Below are 21,407 nucleotides of genomic sequence, written 5' to 3'. Positions count from 1 at the left end.
GGCACATTATAGCGGTGACTCACTCCCAGCTCTGCCCTCGTTGTCACCACTGAGCCACCATCATCCTGGGTGGTGATCACATGACACCGGGATCGTTAGGAAATCTCATTTATATAAAACCTGTACAGGAAAATTAGATAAAGATTAAATCCAGGAGTGTAACACACAGTGCGGGCGAGGGGAGCACTACAACCCCCAGCATCCTCAGGAATAACACCCGTGTCCCTTCAGCATTCCAGAAGATGGCGGAGAGCAAAGGCTCATGGGAAATCACATTGTAAGAGGAATGAGGGAGAACAACCACCACCATCATCATCATCATCATCTTCATCACTCAGGAGATTATTGGGGAGGGGTCACATGTCAGTCACAGAGCAGTGGATTATGGGAGCGGTGCTGTGGGGGCCTCACACCACGACGGCGGTGGTTGTGGTCGCCCCTTGTTCCTGCCCTTGAGTCATCTGGGGAGGGGATTCCTCCATGCTCCCAAAAGTAGGAGAAGGCCTGAGGAGGGGCGTCCGCTCGTTGTCACTCTCCTCCTCTCCGCGCTCGCCGTCCGCCGCCTCCCGACCGCCATCATCAGAGTCTGAGTCGTCTTCTGAGCGCAGCACGCGGCACTTACAGATGGGGCAGCTCCGCTTGGTCTTCGTCAGCCAGGGGTCGATACAGGGGCAATGATATGCTGGAACGAGAGGGAAGACCGTGTGAGCGCCCCCCAAATATGCACCCCAGGGTCCACGCCCCCAAAATCTACACCCCAAAATCTGTCCACCTATGCCCTAGTGCCCGCGCCCCCAAATCTGCACCCCAGGGTCTGCGTCCCAAAATCTGCACCCCAGGGTCTGCGTCCCAAAATCTGCACCCCAGGGTCCCCGCCCCAAAATCTGCACCCCAGGGTCCCCGCCCCAAAATCTGCACCCCAGGGTCTACGTCCAAAAATCTGCACCCCAGGGTCTACGTCCCAAAATCTGCACCCCAGGGTCTACGTCCCAAATCTGCACCCCCCACGCCCCAGGGTCTGCATCCCAAAATGTGCACCCCAAGGTCCACGCCGCCAAATCTGCACCCCATTGTCTCCCCCTCTCCACCCCCATGTCCCAGGATCTGCACCCCCGACACCCTACTGGGCCGCATCAAACACCACAGCTCCCAGGAGGCAGCGGGCCCCGGTGTCAGCACCACAGCTCCCAGGAGGCAGCGGGCCCCGGTGTCAGCACCACAGCTCCCAGGAGGCAGCGGGCCCCGGTGTCAGCACCACAGCTCCCAGGAGGCAGCGGGCCCCGGTGTCAGCACCACAGCTCCCAGGAGGCAGCGGGCCCCGGTGTCAGCACCACAGCTCCCAGGAGGCAGCGGGCCCCGGTGTCAGCACCACAGCTCCCAGGAGGCAGCGGGCCCCGGTGTCCGCACCACAGCTCCCAGGAGGCAGCGGGCCCCGGTGTCCGCACCACAGCTCCCAGGAGGCAGCGGGCCCCGGTGTCCGCACCACAGCTCCCAGGAGGCAGCGGGCCCCGGTGTCCGCACCACAGCTCCCAGGAGGCAGCGGGCCCCGGTGTCCGCTCCACAGCTCCCAGGAGGCAGCGGGCCCCGGTGTCCGCTCCACAGCTCCCAGGAGGCAGCGGGCCCCGGTGTCCGCTCCACAGCTCCCAGGAGGCAGCGGGCCCCGGTGTCCGCTCCACAGCTCCCAGGAGGCAGCGGGCCCCGGTGTCCGCTCCACAGCTCCCAGGAGGCAGCGGGCCCCGGTGTCCGCTCCACAGCTCCCAGGAGGCAGCGGGCCCCGGTGTCCGCTCCACAGCTCCCAGGAGGCAGCGGGCCCCGGTGTCCGCTCCACAGCTCCCAGGAGGCAGCGGGCCCCGGTGTCCGCTCCACAGCTCCCAGGAGGCAGCGGGCCCCGGTGTCCGCTCCACAGCTCCCAGGAGGCAGCGGGCCCCGGTGTCCGCTCCACAGCTCCCAGGAGGCAGCGGGCCCCGGTGTCCGCTCCACAGCTCCCAGGAGGCAGCGGGCCCCGGTGTCCGCTCCACAGCTCCCAGGAGGCAGCGGGCCCCGGTGTCCGCTCCACAGCTCCCAGGAGGCAGCGGGCCCCGGTGTCCGCTCCACAGCTCCCAGGAGGCAGCGGGCCCCGGTGTCCGCTCCACAGCTCCCAGGAGGCAGCGGGCCCCGGTGTCCGCTCCACAGCTCCCAGGAGGCAGCGGGCCCCGGTGTCCGCTCCACAGCTCCCAGGAGGCAGCGGGCCCCGGTGTCCGCTCCACAGCTCCCAGGAGGCAGCGGGCCCCGGTGTCCGCTCCACAGCTCCCAGGAGGCAGCGGGCCCCGGTGTCCGCTCCACAGCTCCCAGGAGGCAGCGGGCCCCGGTGTCCGCTCCACAGCTCCCAGGAGGCAGCGGGCCCCGGTGTCCGCTCCACAGCTCCCAGGAGGCAGCGGGCCCCGGTGTCCGCTCCACAGCTCCCAGGAGGCAGCGGGCCCCCGGTGTCCGCTCCACAGCTCCCAGGAGGCAGCGGGCCCCGGTGTCCGCTCCACAGCTCCCAGGAGGCAGCGGGCCCCGGTGTCCGCTCCACAGCTCCCAGGAGGCAGCGGGCCCCGGTGTCCGCTCCACAGCTCCCAGGAGGCAGCGGGCCCCCGGTGTCCGCTCCACAGCTCCCAGGAGGCAGCGGGCCCCGGTGTCCGCTCCACAGCTCCCAGGAGGCAGCGGGCCCCGGTGTCCGCTCCACAGCTCCCAGGAGGCAGCGGGCCCCGGTGTCCGCTCCACAGCTCCCAGGAGGCAGCGGGCCCCGGTGTCCGCTCCACAGCTCCCAGGAGGCAGCGGGCCCCGGTGTCCGCTCCACAGCTCCCAGGAGGCAGCGGGCCCCGGTGTCCGCTCCACAGCTCCCAGGAGGCAGCGGGCCCCGGTGTCCGCTCCACAGCTCCCAGGAGGCAGCGGGCCCCGGTGTCCGCTCCACAGCTCCCAGGAGGCAGCGGGCCCCGGTGTCCGCTCCACAGCTCCCAGGAGGCAGCGGGCCCCGGTGTCAGCTCCACAGCTCCCAGGATGCAGCGGGCCCCGGTGTCAGCTCCACAGCTCCCAGGATGCAGCGGGCCCCGGTGTCACCTCCACAGCTCCCAGGATGCAGCGGGCCCCGGTGTCAGCTCCACAGCTCCCAGGATGCAGCGGGTCCCGGTGTCAGCTCCACAGCTCCCAGGATGCAGCGGACCCCGGTGTCAGCACCACAGCTCCCAGGATGCAGCGGGCCCCGCTGTCAGCTCCCAGGATGCAGCGGGCCCCGCTGTCAGCTCCCAGGATGCAGGGGGCCCCGCTGTCAGCTCCCAGGATGCAGGGGGCCCCGGTGTCAGCTCCCAGGATGCAGGGGGCCCCGGTGTCAGCTCCCAGGATGCAGGGGGCCCCGGTGTCAGCTCCCAGGATGCAGGGGGCCCCGGTGTCAGCTCCACAGCTCCTAGGATGCAGTGCAGCGGTCGGTCACTCACCGTGAGAGCAGGGCAGCACCCGCAGCTTGTCGCCCTCCTCGTACTCCTCCAGGCAGATGGCGCACACGTCGTACTCGTCTCCTGCAGCAAAAATCCACACTTGTGTTATACACGCTCTGCACATTATAAAGGCAGCAGAAGGTCACATGACCCGGTATCAGTCTCCGGTATGTGCCCGGGCGCCATCTGGTGGCCAGCGCTGGTAACTGCACCAACACACGAAGATCAGATCAGAGTAATAAACATGGTGGTGACGGTGCAAAGAGCAGATCACCTCAGATAAGGAGACACCGAACATTCACCTCCCGCCACCGCCCCACACCCAGGATGCACCGGGGTGGCAGAGAGGTCAGCTGACTGCGCCTCACACTCAGCATCAGGGCAGAGGTCAGCTGACTGCGCCCCACACCCAGGATGCACCGGGCCAGAGAGGTCAGCTGACTGCGCCCCACACCCAGGATGCACCGGGCCAGAGAGGTCAGCTGACTGTGCCGCACACCCAGGATGCAGCGGGGCGGCGGAGAGGTCAGCTGACTGTGCCCCTCCCCCACTCACCCTTCTTGAACTTGTGGACGGGGATTTTCTTCAGCTGATCCTTTGTCAGTCGGTTCTTCCTCAGTTTCCTCCGATGCTGCACACAGCGCACAATCTGCAAGAAAAGGGGCGGAGCAACACTTCAGCGCCAATCACAGGAGTCCGAGGAAGAACCACTAGTCCCAGCTATGCTCCCAGGTGATCAGGGAGGAAGCGCTAGCCTGCGAGATACCAGTGGCTCCCGGCGGGCACTCACCATGACGGTGCACATGACGAGGATGATGATCACGATGACCACGATGAACGGGATGAAGTAATAACCCAGATTGAAGGGATAATCCGGGAGCAGGAAGACGTGAGCGCTGCGGAGAGAGGAGCATTACAGGGGAGCACGGCAAGGACCCGTGGCCCGAGAGCGACCTCGCGGCCCTAGAGCAACCCGAGAGCGACCCCGCGGCCCGAGAGCGACCCGAGAGAAGCCCGAGAGTGACCCCGCGGCCCGAGAGAAGCCCGAGAGTGACCCCGCGACCCGAGAGAAGCCAGAGAGCGACCCGAGAGAAGCCAGAGAGCGACCCGAGAGAAGCCAGAGAGCGACCCGAGAGAAGCCAGAGAGCGACCCGAGAGAAGCCAGAGAGCGACCCGAGAGAAGCCCGAGAGAAGCCAGAGAGTGACCCGAGAGAAGCCCGAGAGAAGCCAGAGAGCGACCCGAGAGCGACCCGAGAGAAGCCAGAGAGCGACCCGAGAGAAGCCAGAGAGCGACCCGAGAGAAGCCAGAGAGCGACCCGAGAGAAGCCAGAGAGCGACCCGAGAGAAGCCAGAGAGCGACCCGAGAGAAGCCAGAGAGCGACCCCGCGGCCCAAGCGAAGCCAGAGAGCGACTCGAGAGCGACCCCGTGGCCCGAGAGAAGCTAGAAAGCGACCCCGCGGCCCGAGAGCGACCCCGCAGCCCGAGAGCGACCCCGCGGCCTGAGAGCGACCCGAGAGAAGCCTGAGAGCGACCCCGTGGCAAGCCCGAGAGCGACCCGAGAGAAGCCCGAGAGCGACCCCGCAGCAAGCCTGAGAGCGACCCCGCGGCAAGCCCGAGAGCGACCCGAGAGAAGCCCGAGAGCGACCCCGCAGCAAGCCTGAGAACGACCCCGCGGCAAGCCCAAGAGCGACCCCGCGGCAAGCCCGAGAACGATCCCGCGGCAAGCCTGAGAACGACCCCGCGGCAAGCCCGAGAGCGACCCCGCGGCAAGCCCGAGAACGATCCCGCGGCAAGCCCGAGAACGATCCCGCGGCAAGCCCGAGAACGATCCCGCGGCAAGCCCGAGAACGATCCCGCGGCAAGCCCGAGAACGATCCCGCGGCAAGCCCGAGAACGATCCCGCGGCCCGAGAGGGACCACGCCCCTGGGATAAGACTTACTAGTTATAATAGGTGAACTTCTCTGACAGGTTCTTCCCAGCAGTCGCTCCCGTAAACACAGCAGGAATAGTGATCTGATCACGAATGTGTTCTATGGAAAAGGAGGCAAAAGAGACATGAAAAAAGGGCTGGCGAGGAGCGCGGCGAGGGCTGTAGGGGCCGGAGAGGAGCGCGGCGAGGGCTGTAGGGGCCGGAGAGGAGCGCGGCGAGGGCTGTAGGAGCGCAGCGAGGGTTGTAGAGGCCGGAGAGGAACGCCGCAAGGGTTGTAGGGGCTGTAGGAGCGCAGCGAGGGTTGTAGGGGCTGGCGAGGAGCGCGGCGAGGGTTGTAGGGGCAGGAGAGGAGCGCGGCGAGGGTTGTAGGGGCTGTAGGAGAGCGGCGAGGGTTGTAGGAGAGCGGCGAGGGTTGTAGGAGCTGTAGGAGTGCAACGAGGGATGTAGGGGCTGTAGGAGTGCAGCGAGGGTTGTAGGATGGGTCTGGGGGGGCGCAGCGAGGGTTGTAGGAGCGCAGCGAGGGTTGTAGGGGCTGTAGGAGCGCGGCGAGGGTTGTAGGGGCTGTAGGAGTGCAGCGAGGGATGTAGGGGCTGTAGGAGCGTAGCGAGGGATGTAGGGGCTGTAGGAGCGCAGCGAGGGTTGTAGGGGCTGTAGGAGCGCAGCGAGGGTTGTAGGGGCTGTAGGAGTGCAGCGAGGGTTGTAGGGGCCATAGGAGCGTAGCGAGGGATGTAGGGGCCATAGGAGCGCAGCGAGGGTTGTAGGATGGGTCTGGGGGAGCATGGTGAAGGCTGGAGAGGGGTCGAGGAGTGTGGCGAGAGTTGGAAAGGTATGGAGAGGGTTTTACGGGCGTGGCAAGGGCCAGGACAGAGTAGGAGACGGAGGAGTATGGGAGCAGAAATCTGGGGGAGCTGCGGGTGCAGAAGCGTCACTTACCGTCATTCCAGGCCATATTCAACAAGGCGTCCGAATCTACATTATACACTATAGCAGCATCATAACCCGACTGCTGGGCGTGCAAAACCTGGGAGAGAAAAAACACAGCTCACAGCTCCCTTCTATCACCCTGCAGGGGGCGGGGTCACAGCTCCCTTCTATCACCCTGCAGGGGGCGGGGTCAAAGCTCCCATGTCTGCATCACCCTGCAGGGGGCGGGGTCAAAGCTCCCATGTCTGCATCACCCTGCAGGGGGCGGTGCTGGATTTTTATCTTTTGTTTTTACCTTGACATCGAAGTTGCAGTCAAACCTTCGTATCAGGGCGATGAATACTGTGCTGTTGTCCTTCAGGGGCGGGGGGGTGATCAGGGTGCAGGCGTTCTCGGGTGCGGCGTGGAGGATATAACCCTGTTACATAGAGAAACGTCTTTACATTCACTGTCCTGGGCTTATATTTGTAGGTGGGTGATATCTGCTGTTACAGCTCTTGCCCAGGCGCCCCCCCTCCGGCCGTCCTCCCCCTCTGTATCCCCCGCGCAGCACTCACCCTCAGTCCTGTTACAGCTCTTGCACAGGCGCCCCCCCTCCAGCCATCCTCCCCCTCTGTATCCCCCGCGCAGCACTCACCCTCAGTCCATCCAGGGGCAGTGGAAATCCGAACTGTGCAGGAAGATCCAAGAACTCCTCCAGCTCCGTGCGGTTCTTATCCGAGTACTGAGAAAAGAAACATCTGTAACATCAGTATAATGTACGGTCCCTGGGGGTGACGGGAGATTTGTCAGTTGGGGGTCCCCGGGGTCCCGCTCCATTTATATCTCCTTACCGCATAGATATTGCTCTCGGAGACTCTGACCCAGCAGAGTAGTAAGAGAACAGAGCCCAGGAGGAGACGCTGCGGCGGCCACCGACCCATCATCTGTAATAGAGGAGTGAACATAGAACCACAGAGGAAGAGGACAAGCCCTCCGACGCACCGAGAGGAAGAGGGGGCCGCCCCCGACGCACCGAGAGGAAGAGGGGGCCGCCCCCGACGCACCGAGAGGAAGAGGGGGCCGCCCCCGACGCACCGAGAGGAAGAGGGGGCCGCCCCGACGCACCGAGAGGAAGAGGGGGCCGCCCCCGACGCACCGAGAGGAAGAGGGGGCCGCCCCCGACGCACCGAGAGGAAGAGGGGGCCGCCCCCGACGCACCGAGAGGAAGAGGGGGCCGCCCCCGACGCACCGAGAGGAAGAGGGCCCCCCCGACGCACCGAGAGGAAGAGGGCCCCCCCCCGACGCACCGAGAGGAAGAGGGCCCCCCCCGACGCACCGAGAGGAAGAGGGCCCCCCCCGACGCACCGAGAGGAAGAGGGCCCCCCCCGACGCACCGAGAGGAAGAGGGCCCCCCCCCCCCGACGCACCGAGAGGAAGAGGGCCCCCCCCCCGACGCACCGAGGGGAAGAGGGGGCCGCCCCCCGACGCACCGAGAGATAAGGCAGAGTGTGATATAAGGAGGTGATAATAAGGCAGTGTGTGATATAAGGAGTTGATAATAAGGCAGTGTGTGATATAAGGAGGTGATAATAAGGCAGAGTGTGATATAAGGAGGTGATAATAAGGCAGAGTGTGATATAAGGAGGTGATAATAAGGCAGTGTGTGATATAAGGAGGTGATAATAAGGCAGAGTGTGATATAAGGAGGTGATAATAAGGCAGTGTGTGATATAAGGAGGTGATAAGGCAGCGTGTGATATAAGGAGGTGATAATAAGGCAGAGTGTAATATAAGGAGGTGATAATAAGGCAGCGTGTGATATAAGGAGGTGATAATAAGGCAGTGTGTAATATAAGGAGGTGATAAGGCAGCGTGTGATATAAGGAGGTGATAATAAGGCAGAGTGTGATATAAGGAGGTGATAATAAGGCAGTGTGTGATATAAGGAGGTGATAATAAGGCAGTGTGTGATATAAGGAGGTGATAATAAGGCAGTGTGTGATATAAGGAGGTGATAATAAGGCAGTGTGTGATATAAGGAGGTGATAATAAGGCAGTGTGTGATATAAGGAGGTGATAATAAGACAGTGTGTGATATAAGGAGGTGATAATAAGACAGTGTGTGATATAAGGAGGTGATAATAAGGCAGTGTGTGATATAAGGAGGTGATAATAAGGCAGTGTGTGATATAAGGAGGTGATAATAAGGCAGTGTGTGATATAAGGAGGTGATAATAAGGCAGTGTGTGATATAAGGAGGTGATAATAAGGCAGTGTGTGATATAAGGAGGTGATAATAAGGCAGTGTGTGATATAAGGAGGTGATAATAAGGCAGTGTGTGATATAAGGAGGTGATAATAAGGCAGTGTGTGATATAAGGAGGTGATAATAAGGCAGTGTGTGATATAAGGAGGTGATAATAAGGCAGTGTGTGATATAAGGAGGTGATAATAAGGCAGTGTGTGATATAAGGAGGTGATAATAAGGCAGTGTGTGATATAAGGAGGTGATAATAAGGCAGTGTGTGATATAAGGAGGTAATAATAAGGCAGTGTGTGATATAAGGAGGTGATAATAAGGCAGTGTGTGATATAAGGAGGTGATAATAAGGCAGTGTGTGATATAAGGAGGTGATAATAAGGCAGTGTGATATAAGGAGGTGATAATAAGGCAGTGTGTGATATAAGGGGGTGATAAGGCAGTGTGTGATATAAGGAGGTGATAATAAGGCAGTGTGTGATATAAGGAGGTGATAATAAGGCAGAGTGTGCTATAAGGAGGTGATAAGGCAGAGTGTGATATAAGGAGGTAATAATAAGGCAGAGTGTGATATAAGGAGGTGATAAGGCAGAGTGTGATATAAGGGGGTGATAATAAGGCAGTGTGTGATATAAGGAGGTGATAATAAGGCAGAGTGTGATATAAGGAGGTAATAATAAGGCAGAGTGTGATATAAGGAGGTGATAATAAGGCAGAGTGTGATATAAGGGGGTGATAATAAGGCAGTGTGTGATATAAGGAGGTGATAATAAGGCAGTGTGTGATATAAGGAGGTGATAAGGCAGCGTGTGATATAAGGAGGTGATAATAAGACAGCGTGTGATATAAGGAGGTAATAATAAGGCAGCGTGTGATATAAGGAGGTAATAATAAGGCAGTGTGTGATATAAGGAGGTGATAATAAGGCAGCGTGTGATATAAGGAGGTAATAATAAGGCAGTGTGTGATATAAGGAGGTAATAATAAGGCAGCGTGTGATATAAGGAGGTAATAATAAGGCAGTGTGTGATATAAGGAGGTGATAATAAGGCAGTGTGTGATATAAGGAGGTGATAATAAGGCAGTGTGTGATATAAGGAGGTGATAATAAGGCAGTGTGTGATATAAGGAGGTGATAATAAGGCAGAGTGTGATATAAGGAGGTGATAAGGCAGAGTGTGATATAAGCAGGTAATAATAAGGCAGCGTGTGATATAAGGAGGTAATAATAAGGCAGTGTGTGATATAAGGAGGTGATAATAAGGCAGTGTGTGATATAAGGAGGTGATAATAAGGCAGTGTGTGATATAAGGAGGTGATAATAAGGCAGAGTGTGATATAAGGAGGTAATAATAAGGCAGCGTGTGATATAAGGAGGTGATAATAAGGCAGTGTGTGATATAAGGAGGTGATAATAAGGCAGTGTGTGATATAAGGAGGTGATAATAAGGCAGTGTGTGATATAAGGAGGTGATAAGGCAGTGTGTGATATAAGGAGGTGATAATAAGGCAGAGTGTGATATAAGGAGGTGATAATAAGGCAGTGTGTGATATAAGGAGGTGATAATAAGGCAGAGTGTGATATAAGGAGGTGATAATAAGGCAGTGTGTGATATAAGGAGGTAATAATAAGGCAGCGTGTGATATAAGGAGGTAATAATAAGGCAGTGTGTGATATCAGGAGGTGATAATAAGGCAGTGTGTGATATAAGGAGGTAATAATAAGGCAGCGTGTGATATAAGGAGGTAATAATAAGGCAGTGTGTGATATAAGGAGGTGATAATAAGGCAGTGTGTGATATAAGGAGGTGATAATAAGGCAGTGTGTGATATAAGGAGGTGATAATAAGGCAGTGTGTGATATAAGGGGGTGATAATAAGGCAGTGTGTGATATAAGGAGGTGATAATAAGGCAGTGTGTGATATCAGGAGGTGATAATAAGGCAGTGTGTGATATAAGGAGGTGATAATAAGGCAGTGTGTGATATAAGGAGGTGATAATAAGGCAGAGTGTGATATAAGGAGGTGATAATAAGGCAGAGTGTGATATAAGGAGGTGATAATAAGGCAGTGTGTGATATCAGGAGGTGATAATAAGGCAGTGTGTGATATAAGGAGGTGATAATAAGGCAGTGTGTGATATAAGGAGGTAATAATAAGGCAGAGTGTGATATAAGGAGGTGATAATAAGGCAGTGTGTGATATAAGGAGGTGATAATAAGGCAGAGTGTGATATCAGGAGGTGATAATAAGGCAGTGTGTGATATAAGGAGGTGATAATAAGGCAGTGTGTGATATAAGGAGGTAATAATAAGGCAGAGTGTGATATAAGGAGGTGATAATAAGGCAGTGTGTGATATAAGGAGGTAATAATAAGGCAGAGTGTGATATAAGGAGGTGATAATAAGGCAGTGTGTGATATAAGGAGGTAATAATAAGGCAGAGTGTGATATAAGGAGGTGATAATAAGGCAGCGTGTGATATAAGGAGGTGATAATAAGGCAGAGTGTGATATAGAGAGGTGATAATAAGGCAGTGTGTGATATAAGGAGGTGATAATAAGGCAGAGTGTGATATCAGGAGGTGATAATAAGGCAGTGTGTGATATCAGGAGGTGATAATAAGGCAGTGTGTGATATCAGGAGGTGATAATAAGGCAGTGTGTGATATAAGGAGGTGATAATAAGGCAGTGTGTGATATAAGGAGGTAATAATAAGGCAGAGTGTGATATAAGGAGGTGATAATAAGGCAGAGTGTGATATAAGGAGGTGATAATAAGGCAGTGTGTGATATAAGGAGGTGATAATAAGGCAGTGTGTGATATAAGGAGGTGATAATAAGGCAGTGTGTGATATAAGGAGGTGATAATAAGGCAGTGTGTGATATAAGGAGGTAATAATAAGGCAGCGTGTGATATAAGGAGGTAATAATAAGGCAGTGTGTGATATCAGGAGGTGATAATAAGGCAGTGTGTGATATAAGGAGGTAATAATAAGGCAGCGTGTGATATAAGGAGGTAATAATAAGGCAGTGTGTGATATAAGGAGGTGATAATAAGGCAGTGTGTGATATAAGGAGGTGATAATAAGGCAGTGTGTGATATAAGGAGGTGATAATAAGGCAGTGTGTGATATAAGGGGGTGATAATAAGGCAGTGTGTGATATAAGGAGGTGATAATAAGGCAGTGTGTGATATCAGGAGGTGATAATAAGGCAGTGTGTGATATAAGGAGGTGATAATAAGGCAGTGTGTGATATAAGGAGGTGATAATAAGGCAGAGTGTGATATAAGGAGGTAATAATAAGGCAGTGTGTGATATAAGGAGGTGATAATAAGGCAGAGTGTGATATAAGGAGGTGATAATAAGGCAGTGTGTGATATCAGGAGGTGATAATAAGGCAGTGTGTGATATAAGGAGGTGATAATAAGGCAGTGTGTGATATAAGGAGGTAATAATAAGGCAGAGTGTGATATAAGGAGGTGATAATAAGGCAGTGTGTGATATAAGGAGGTGATAATAAGGCAGAGTGTGATATCAGGAGGTGATAATAAGGCAGTGTGTGATATAAGGAGGTGATAATAAGGCAGTGTGTGATATAAGGAGGTAATAATAAGGCAGAGTGTGATATAAGGAGGTGATAATAAGGCAGTGTGTGATATAAGGAGGTAATAATAAGGCAGAGTGTGATATAAGGAGGTGATAATAAGGCAGTGTGTGATATAAGGAGGTAATAATAAGGCAGAGTGTGATATAAGGAGGTGATAATAAGGCAGAGTGTGATATAAGGAGGTGATAATAAGGCAGAGTGTGATATAAGGAGGTGATAATAAGGCAGTGTGTGATATAAGGAGGTAATAATAAGGCAGAGTGTGATATAAGGAGGTGATAATAAGGCAGTGTGTGATATAAGGAGGTAATAATAAGGCAGAGTGTGATATAAGGAGGTGATAATAAGGCAGCGTGTGATATAAGGAGGTGATAATAAGGCAGAGTGTGATATAGAGAGGTGATAATAAGGCAGTGTGTGATATAAGGAGGTGATAATAAGGCAGAGTGTGATATCAGGAGGTGATAATAAGGCAGTGTGTGATATAAGGAGGTGATAATAAGGCAGTGTGTGATATAAGGAGGTGATAATAAGGCAGAGTGTGATATAAGGAGGTGATAATAAGGCAGAGTGTGATATAAGGAGGTGATAATAAGGCAGTGTGTGATATAAGGAGGTAATAATAAGGCAGAGTGTGATATAAGGAGGTGATAATAAGGCAGAGTGTGATATAAGGAGGTGATAATAAGGCAGTGTGTGATATAAGGAGGTGATAATAAGGCAGTGTGTGATATAAGGAGGTGATAATAAGGCAGTGTGTGATATAAGGAGGTGATAATAAGGCAGTGTGTGATATAAGGAGGTAATAATAAGGCAGCGTGTGATATAAGGAGGTAATAATAAGGCAGTGTGTGATATCAGGAGGTGATAATAAGGCAGTGTGTGATATAAGGAGGTAATAATAAGGCAGCGTGTGATATAAGGAGGTAATAATAAGGCAGTGTGTGATATAAGGAGGTGATAATAAGGCAGTGTGTGATATAAGGAGGTGATAATAAGGCAGTGTGTGATATAAGGAGGTGATAATAAGGCAGTGTGTGATATAAGGGGGTGATAATAAGGCAGTGTGTGATATAAGGAGGTGATAATAAGGCAGTGTGTGATATCAGGAGGTGATAATAAGGCAGTGTGTGATATAAGGAGGTGATAATAAGGCAGTGTGTGATATAAGGAGGTGATAATAAGGCAGAGTGTGATATAAGGAGGTAATAATAAGGCAGTGTGTGATATAAGGAGGTGATAATAAGGCAGAGTGTGATATAAGGAGGTGATAATAAGGCAGTGTGTGATATCAGGAGGTGATAATAAGGCAGTGTGTGATATAAGGAGGTGATAATAAGGCAGTGTGTGATATAAGGAGGTAATAATAAGGCAGAGTGTGATATAAGGAGGTGATAATAAGGCAGTGTGTGATATAAGGAGGTGATAATAAGGCAGAGTGTGATATCAGGAGGTGATAATAAGGCAGTGTGTGATATAAGGAGGTGATAATAAGGCAGTGTGTGATATAAGGAGGTAATAATAAGGCAGAGTGTGATATAAGGAGGTGATAATAAGGCAGTGTGTGATATAAGGAGGTAATAATAAGGCAGAGTGTGATATAAGGAGGTGATAATAAGGCAGTGTGTGATATAAGGAGGTAATAATAAGGCAGAGTGTGATATAAGGAGGTGATAATAAGGCAGCGTGTGATATAAGGAGGTGATAATAAGGCAGAGTGTGATATAGAGAGGTGATAATAAGGCAGTGTGTGATATAAGGAGGTGATAATAAGGCAGAGTGTGATATCAGGAGGTGATAATAAGGCAGTGTGTGATATCAGGAGGTGATAATAAGGCAGTGTGTGATATCAGGAGGTGATAATAAGGCAGTGTGTGATATAAGGAGGTGATAATAAGGCAGTGTGTGATATAAGGAGGTAATAATAAGGCAGAGTGTGATATAAGGAGGTGATAATAAGGCAGAGTGTGATATAAGGAGGTGATAATAAGGCAGTGTGTGATATAAGGAGGTGATAATAAGGCAGTGTGTGATATAAGGAGGTGATAATAAGGCAGTGTGTGATATAAGGAGGTGATAATAAGGCAGTGTGTGATATAAGGAGGTGATAATAAGGCAGTGTGTGATATAAGGAGGTGATAATAAGGCAGTGTGTGATATAAGGAGGTGATAATAAGGCAGTGTGTGATATAAGGAGGTGATAATAAGGCAGAGTGTGATATAAGGAGGTGATAATAAGGCAGTGTGTGATATAAGGAGGTAATAATAAGGCAGAGTGTGATATAAGGAGGTGATAATAAGGCAGTGTGTGATATAAGGAGGTGATAATAAGGCAGTGTGTGATATAAGGAGGTAATAATAAGGCAGAGTGTGATATAAGGAGGTGATAATAAGGCAGTGTGTGATATAAGGAGGTAATAATAAGGCAGAGTGTGATATAAGGAGGTGATAATAAGGCAGTGTGTGATATAAGGAGGTGATAATAAGGCAGTGTGTGATATAAGGAGGTGATAATAAGGCAGAGTGTGATATAAGGAGGTAATAATAAGGCAGCGTGTGATATAAGGAGGTGATAATAAGGCAGTGTGTGATATAAGGAGGTGATAATAAGGCAGTGTGTGATATAAGGAGGTGATAATAAGGCAGTGTGTGATATAAGGAGGTGATAATAAGGCAGTGTGTGATATAAGGAGGTGATAATAAGGCAGAGTGTGATATAAGGAGGTGATAATAAGGCAGTGTGTGATATAAGGAGGTGATAATAAGGCAGAGTGTGATATAAGGAGGTGATAATAAGGCAGTGTGTGATATAAGGAGGTAATAATAAGGCAGCGTGTGATATAAGGAGGTAATAATAAGGCAGTGTGTGATATCAGGAGGTGATAATAAGGCAGTGTGTGATATAAGGAGGTAATAATAAGGCAGCGTGTGATATAAGGAGGTAATAATAAGGCAGTGTGTGATATAAGGAGGTGATAATAAGGCAGTGTGTGATATAAGGAGGTGATAATAAGGCAGTGTGTGATATAAGGAGGTGATAATAAGGCAGTGTGTGATATAAGGAGGTGATAATAAGGCAGTGTGTGATATAAGGGGGTGATAATAAGGCAGTGTGTGATATAAGGAGGTGATAATAAGGCAGTGTGTGATATCAGGAGGTGATAATAAGGCAGTGTGTGATATAAGGAGGTGATAATAAGGCAGTGTGTGATATAAGGAGGTGATAATAAGGCAGAGTGTGATATAAGGAGGTAATAATAAGGCAGTGTGTGATATAAGGAGGTGATAATAAGGCAGAGTGTGATATAAGGAGGTGATAATAAGGCAGTGTGTGATATCAGGAGGTGATAATAAGGCAGTGTGTGATATAAGGAGGTGATAATAAGGCAGTGTGTGATATAAGGAGGTAATAATAAGGCAGAGTGTGATATAAGGAGGTGATAATAAGGCAGTGTGTGATATAAGGAGGTGATAATAAGGCAGAGTGTGATATCAGGAGGTGATAATAAGGCAGTGTGTGATATAAGGAGGTGATAATAAGGCAGTGTGTGATATAAGGAGGTAATAATAAGGCAGAGTGTGATATAAGGAGGTGATAATAAGGCAGTGTGTGATATAAGGAGGTAATAATAAGGCAGAGTGTGATATAAGGAGGTGATAATAAGGCAGTGTGTGATATAAGGAGGTAATAATAAGGCAGAGTGTGATATAAGGAGGTGATAATAAGGCAGCGTGTGATATAAGGAGGTGATAATAAGGCAGAGTGTGATATAGAGAGGTGATAATAAGGCAGTGTGTGATATAAGGAGGTGATAATAAGGCAGAGTGTGATATCAGGAGGTGATAATAAGGCAGTGTGTGATATCAGGAGGTGATAATAAGGCAGTGTGTGATATCAGGAGGTGATAATAAGGCAGTGTGTGATATAAGGAGGTGATAATAAGGCAGTGTGTGATATAAGGAGGTAATAATAAGGCAGAGTGTGATATAAGGAGGTGATAATAAGGCAGAGTGTGATATAAGGAGGTGATAATAAGGCAGTGTGTGATATAAGGAGGTGATAATAAGGCAGTGTGTGATATAAGGAGGTGATAATAAGGCAGTGTGTGATATAAGGAGGTGATAATAAGGCAGTGTGTGATATAAGGAGGTGATAATAAGGCAGTGTGTGATATAAGGAGGTGATAATAAGGCAGTGTGTGATATAAGGAGGTGATAATAAGGCAGTGTGTGATATAAGGAGGTGATAATAAGGCAGAGTGTGATATAAGGAGGTGATAATAAGGCAGTGTGTGATATAAGGAGGTAATAATAAGGCAGAGTGTGATATAAGGAGGTAATAATAAGGCAGTGTGTGATATAAGGAGGTGATAATAAGGCAGTGTGTGATATAAGGAGGTGATAATAAGGCAGAGTGTGATATAAGGAGGTGATAATAAGGCAGTGTGTGATATAAGGAGGTAATAATAAGGCAGAGTGTGATATAAGGAGGTGATAATAAGGCAGTGTGTGATATAAGGAGGTGATAATAAGGCAGTGTGTGATATAAGGAGGTGATAATAAGGCAGTGTGTGATATAAGGAGGTGATAATAAGGCAGAGTGTGATATAAGGAGGTGATAATAAGGCAGTGTGTGATATCAGGAGGTGATAATAAGGCAGTGTGTGATATAAGGAGGTGATAATAAGGCAGAGTGTGATATAAGGAGGTGATAATAAGGCAGTGTGTGATATAAGGAGGTAATAATAAGGCAGAGTGTGATATAAGGAGGTGATAATAAGGCAGTGTGTGATATAAGGAGGTGATAATAAGGCAGTGTGTGATATAAGGAGGTGATAATAAGGCAGTGTGTGATATAAGGAGGTGATAATAAGGCAGTGTGTGATATAAGGAGGTAATAATAAGGCAGAGTGTGATATAAGGAGGTGATAATAAGGCAGAGTGTGATATAAGGAGGTGATAATAAGGCAGTGTGTGATATAAGGAGGTGATAATAAGGCAGTGTGTGATATAAGGAGGTGATAATAAGGCAGAGTGTGATATAAGGAGGTGATAATAAGGCAGTGTGTGATATAAGGAGGTAATAATAAGGCAGAGTGTGATATAAGGAGGTGATACACACAGATGATTCAGGCTCGCGGTACATTCAGCCTTGGATACCCTGTATCTACACCTCACGTGCCTCCAGCATTAGATACACCGCTGAGCTCCGGTTCTCACCGTTTGTAGCAGCCCCCGGTCCCGGTGTTACATTGTCATCTCCGGGCAGGCGGCAGGAGACAGTATACAGGCGGAGGAGACAGTATACAGGCGGAGGAGACAGTATACAGGCGGAGGAGACAGTATACAGGCGGAGGAGACAGTATACAGGCGGCAGGATACAGTATACAGGCGGCAGGATACAGTATACAGGCGGAGGAGACAGTATACAGGCGGCAGGATACAGTATACAGGCGGAGGAGACAGTATACAGGCGGCAGGATACAGTATACAGGCGGCAGGAGACAGTATACAGGCGGAGGAGACAGTATACAGGCGGAGGAGACAGTATACAGGCGGCAGGATACAGTATACAGGCGGAGGATACAGTATACAGGCGGAGGAGACAGTATACAGGCGGAGGAGACAGTATACAGGCGGAGGAGACAGTATACAGGCGGAGGAGACAGTATACAGGCGGAGGAGACAGTATACAGGCGGAGGAGACAGTATACAGGCGGAGGAGACAGTATACAGAGGCCCGTATTGTGCAGATATCGCAGCGCTGTGTCTCCTCCTCGGATTCTGTTTTCCTGTTCAGTCTCCTCCCTGCTTCCTTCACTTCACATCCGGTAATGTCACCCTCCTGTATACACTATATTTCCCCCTCCTGTATACACTATATTTCCCCCTCCTGTATACACTATATCCCCCTCCTGTATACACTATATCCCCCTCCTGTATACACTATATTTCCCCCTCCTGTATACACTATATCCCCCTCCTGTATACACTATATCCCCCTCCTGTATACACTATATTTCCCCCTCCTGTATACACTATATCCCCCTCCTGTATACACTATATCCCCCTCCTGTATACACTATATTTCCCCCTCCTGTATACACTATATCCCCCTCCTGTATACACTATATCCCCCTCCTGTATACACTATATTTCCCCCTCCTGTATACACTATATCCCCCTCCTGTATACACTATATCCCCCTCCTGTATACACTATATTTCCCCCTCCTGTATACACTATATCCCCCTCCTGTATACACTATATTTCCTCCTCCTGTATACACTATATCCCCCTCCTGTATACACTATATCCCCCTCCTGTATACACTATATTTCCTCCTCCTGTATACACTATATCCCCCTCCTGTATACACTATATTTCCCCCTCCTGTATACACTATATCCCCCTCCTGTATACACTATATTTCCCCCTCCTGTATACACTATATCCCCCTCCTGTATACACTATATTTCCCCCTCCTGTATACACTATATCCCCCTCCTGTATACACTATATTTCCTCCTCCTGTATACACTATATCCCCCTCCTGTATACACTATATTTCCCCCTCCTGTATACACTATATCCCCCTCCTGTATACACTATATTTCCCCCTCCTGTATACACTATATCCCCCTCCTGTATACACTATATTTCCCCCTCCTGTATACACTATATCCCCCTCCTGTATACACTATATTTCCCCCTCCTGTATACACTATATCCCCCTCCTGTATACACTATATTTCCCCCTCCTGTATACACTATATCCCCCTCCTGTATACACTATATTTCCCCCTCCTGTATACACTATATCCCCCTCCTGTATACACTATATTTCCCCCTCCTGTATACACTATATCCCCCTCCTGTATACACTATATTTCCTCCTCCTGTATACACTATATCCCCCTCCTGTATACACTATATTTCCCCCTCCTGTATACACTATATTTCCCCCTCCTGTATACACTATATCCCCCTCCTGTATACACTATATTTCCTCCTCCTGTATACACTATATCCCCCTCCTGTATACACTATATTTCCCCCTCCTGTATACACTATATCCCCCTCCTGTATACACTATATTTCCCCCTCCTGTATACACTATATCCCCCTCCTGTATACACTATATTTCCCCCTCCTGTATACACTATATCCCCCTCCTGTATACACTATATTTCCCCCTCCTGTATACACTATATCCCCCTCCTGTATACACTATATTTGCCCCTCCTGTATACACTATATCCCCCTCCTGTATACACTATATTTCCCCCTCCTGTATACACTATATCCCCCTCCTGTATACACTATATTTCCCCCTCCTGTATACACTATATCCCCCTCCTGTATACACTATATTTCCTCCTCCTGTATACACTATATCCCCCTCCTGTATACACTATATTTCCCCCTCCTGTATACACTATATCCCCCTCCTGTATACACTATATTTCCCCCTCCTGTATACACTATATTTCCCCCTCCTGTATACACTATATCCCCCTCCTGTATACACTATATTTCCTCCTCCTGTATACACTATATCCCCCTCCTGTATACACTATATTTCCCCCTCCTGTATACACTATATCCCCCTCCTGTATACACTATATTTCCCCCTCCTGTATACACTATATCCCCCTCCTGTATACACTATATTTCCCCCTCCTGTATACACTATATCCCCCTCCTGTATACACTATATTTCCTCCTCCTGTATACACTATATCCCCCTCCTGTATACACTATATTTCCCCCTCCTGTATACACTATATCCCCCTCCTGTATACACTATATCCCCCTCCTGTATACACTATATTTACCCCTCCTGTATACACTATATCCCCCTCCTGTATACACTATATTTCCCCCTCCTGTATACACTATATCCCCCTCCTGTATACACTATATTTCCCCCTCCTGTATACACTATATCCCCCTCCTGTATACACTATATTTCCCCCTCCTGTATACACTATATCCCCCTCCTGTATACACTATATTTCCCCCTCCTGTATACACTATATCCCCCTCCTGTATACACTATATTTCCCCCTCCTGTATACACTATATCCCCCTCCTGTATACACTATATTTCCCCCTCCTGTATACACTATATTTCCCCCTCCTGTATACACTATATCCCCCTCCTGTATACACTATATTTCCCCCTCCTGTATACACTATATCCCCCTCCTGTATACACTATATTTCCCCCTCCTGTATACACTATATCCCCCTCCTGTATACACTATATTTCCCCCTCCTGTATACACTATATCCCCCTTCTGTATACACTATATTTCCCCCTCCTGTATACACTATATCCCCCTCCTGTATACACTATATTTCCCCCTCCTGTATACACTATATCCCCCTCCTGTATACACTATATTTCCCCCTCCTGTATACACTATATCCCCCTCCTGTATACACTATATTTCCCCCTCCTGTATACACTATATTTCCCCCTCCTGTATACACTATATTTCCCCCTCCTGTATACACTATATCCCCCTCCTGTATACACTATATCCCCCTCCTGTATACACTATATTTCCCCCTCCTGTATACACTATATCCCCCTCCTGTATACACTATATCCCCCTCCTGTATACACTATATTTCCCCCTCCTGTATACACTATATCCCCCTCCTGTATACACTATATCCCCCTCCTGTATACACTATATTTCCCCCTCCTGTATACACTATATCCCCCTCCTGTATACACTATATCCCCCTCCTGTATACACTATATTTCCCCCTCCTGTATACACTATATCCCCCTCCTGTATACACTATATCCCCCTCCTGTATACACTATATTTCCCCCTCCTGTATACACTATATCCCCCTCCTGTATACACTATATTTCCTCCTCCTGTATACACTATATCCCCCTCCTGTATACACTATATCCCCCTCCTGTATACACTATATTTCCTCCTCCTGTATACACTATATCCCCCTCCTGTATACACTATATTTCCCCCTCCTGTATACACTATATCCCCCTCCTGTATACACTATATTTCCCCCTCCTGTATACACTATATCCCCCTCCTGTATACACTATATTTCCCCCTCCTGTATACACTATATCCCCCTCCTGTATACACTATATTTCCTCCTCCTGTATACACTATATCCCCCTCCTGTATACACTATATTTCCCCCTCCTGTATACACTATATCCCCCTCCTGTATACACTATATTTCCCCCTCCTGTA

The 21,407-nt window shown here is 49.9% G+C and overlaps 1 protein-coding gene across 1 annotated transcript; it reads right to left on the bottom strand.

The window, feature by feature from the left end:
• Nucleotides 1–92: 92 nt before the first annotated feature.
• RNF167 (ring finger protein 167) lies at nt 93–17,965 on the bottom strand. Its single transcript, XM_075346732.1, has 10 exons — nt 17,380–17,965; nt 7,141–7,233; nt 6,945–7,031; nt 6,603–6,725; nt 6,317–6,404; nt 5,393–5,483; nt 4,243–4,348; nt 4,008–4,101; nt 3,453–3,533; nt 93–682 (listed from the first exon to the last, which is right to left on the bottom strand). The coding sequence occupies exons 2-10, from the start codon at nt 7,231–7,233 to the stop codon at nt 408–410; spliced, it is 1,038 nt and encodes a 345-aa protein (XP_075202847.1). The 5' UTR covers nt 17,380–17,965; the 3' UTR covers nt 93–407.
• Nucleotides 17,966–21,407: the final 3,442 nt, after the last annotated feature.

Source organism: Anomaloglossus baeobatrachus, chromosome 4 (genome assembly GCF_048569485.1).
Source record: "Anomaloglossus baeobatrachus isolate aAnoBae1 chromosome 4, aAnoBae1.hap1, whole genome shotgun sequence".
NCBI classification, from domain to species: domain Eukaryota; kingdom Metazoa; phylum Chordata; class Amphibia; order Anura; family Aromobatidae; genus Anomaloglossus; species Anomaloglossus baeobatrachus.
This window is presented reverse-complemented; position numbering and strand designations above follow the sequence as displayed.

What these genes read in the sequence shown, in the direction of transcription:
- RNF167 (XM_075346732.1), bottom strand. Translation starts at nt 7,233, where the DNA reads ATGATGGGTCGGTGGCCGCCGCAGCGTCTCCTCCTGGGCTCTGTTCTC. An exon ending in TGCCCCTGGATGGACTGAGG is followed by an intron (nt 6,726 to 6,944) that starts GTGAGTGCTGCG and finishes TCTATGTAACAG; the next exon opens with GGTTATATCCTCCACGCCGC. An exon ending in GAATATGGCCTGGAATGACG is followed by an intron (nt 5,484 to 6,316) that starts GTAAGTGACGCT and finishes CCTTTTCCATAG; the next exon opens with AACACATTCGTGATCAGATC.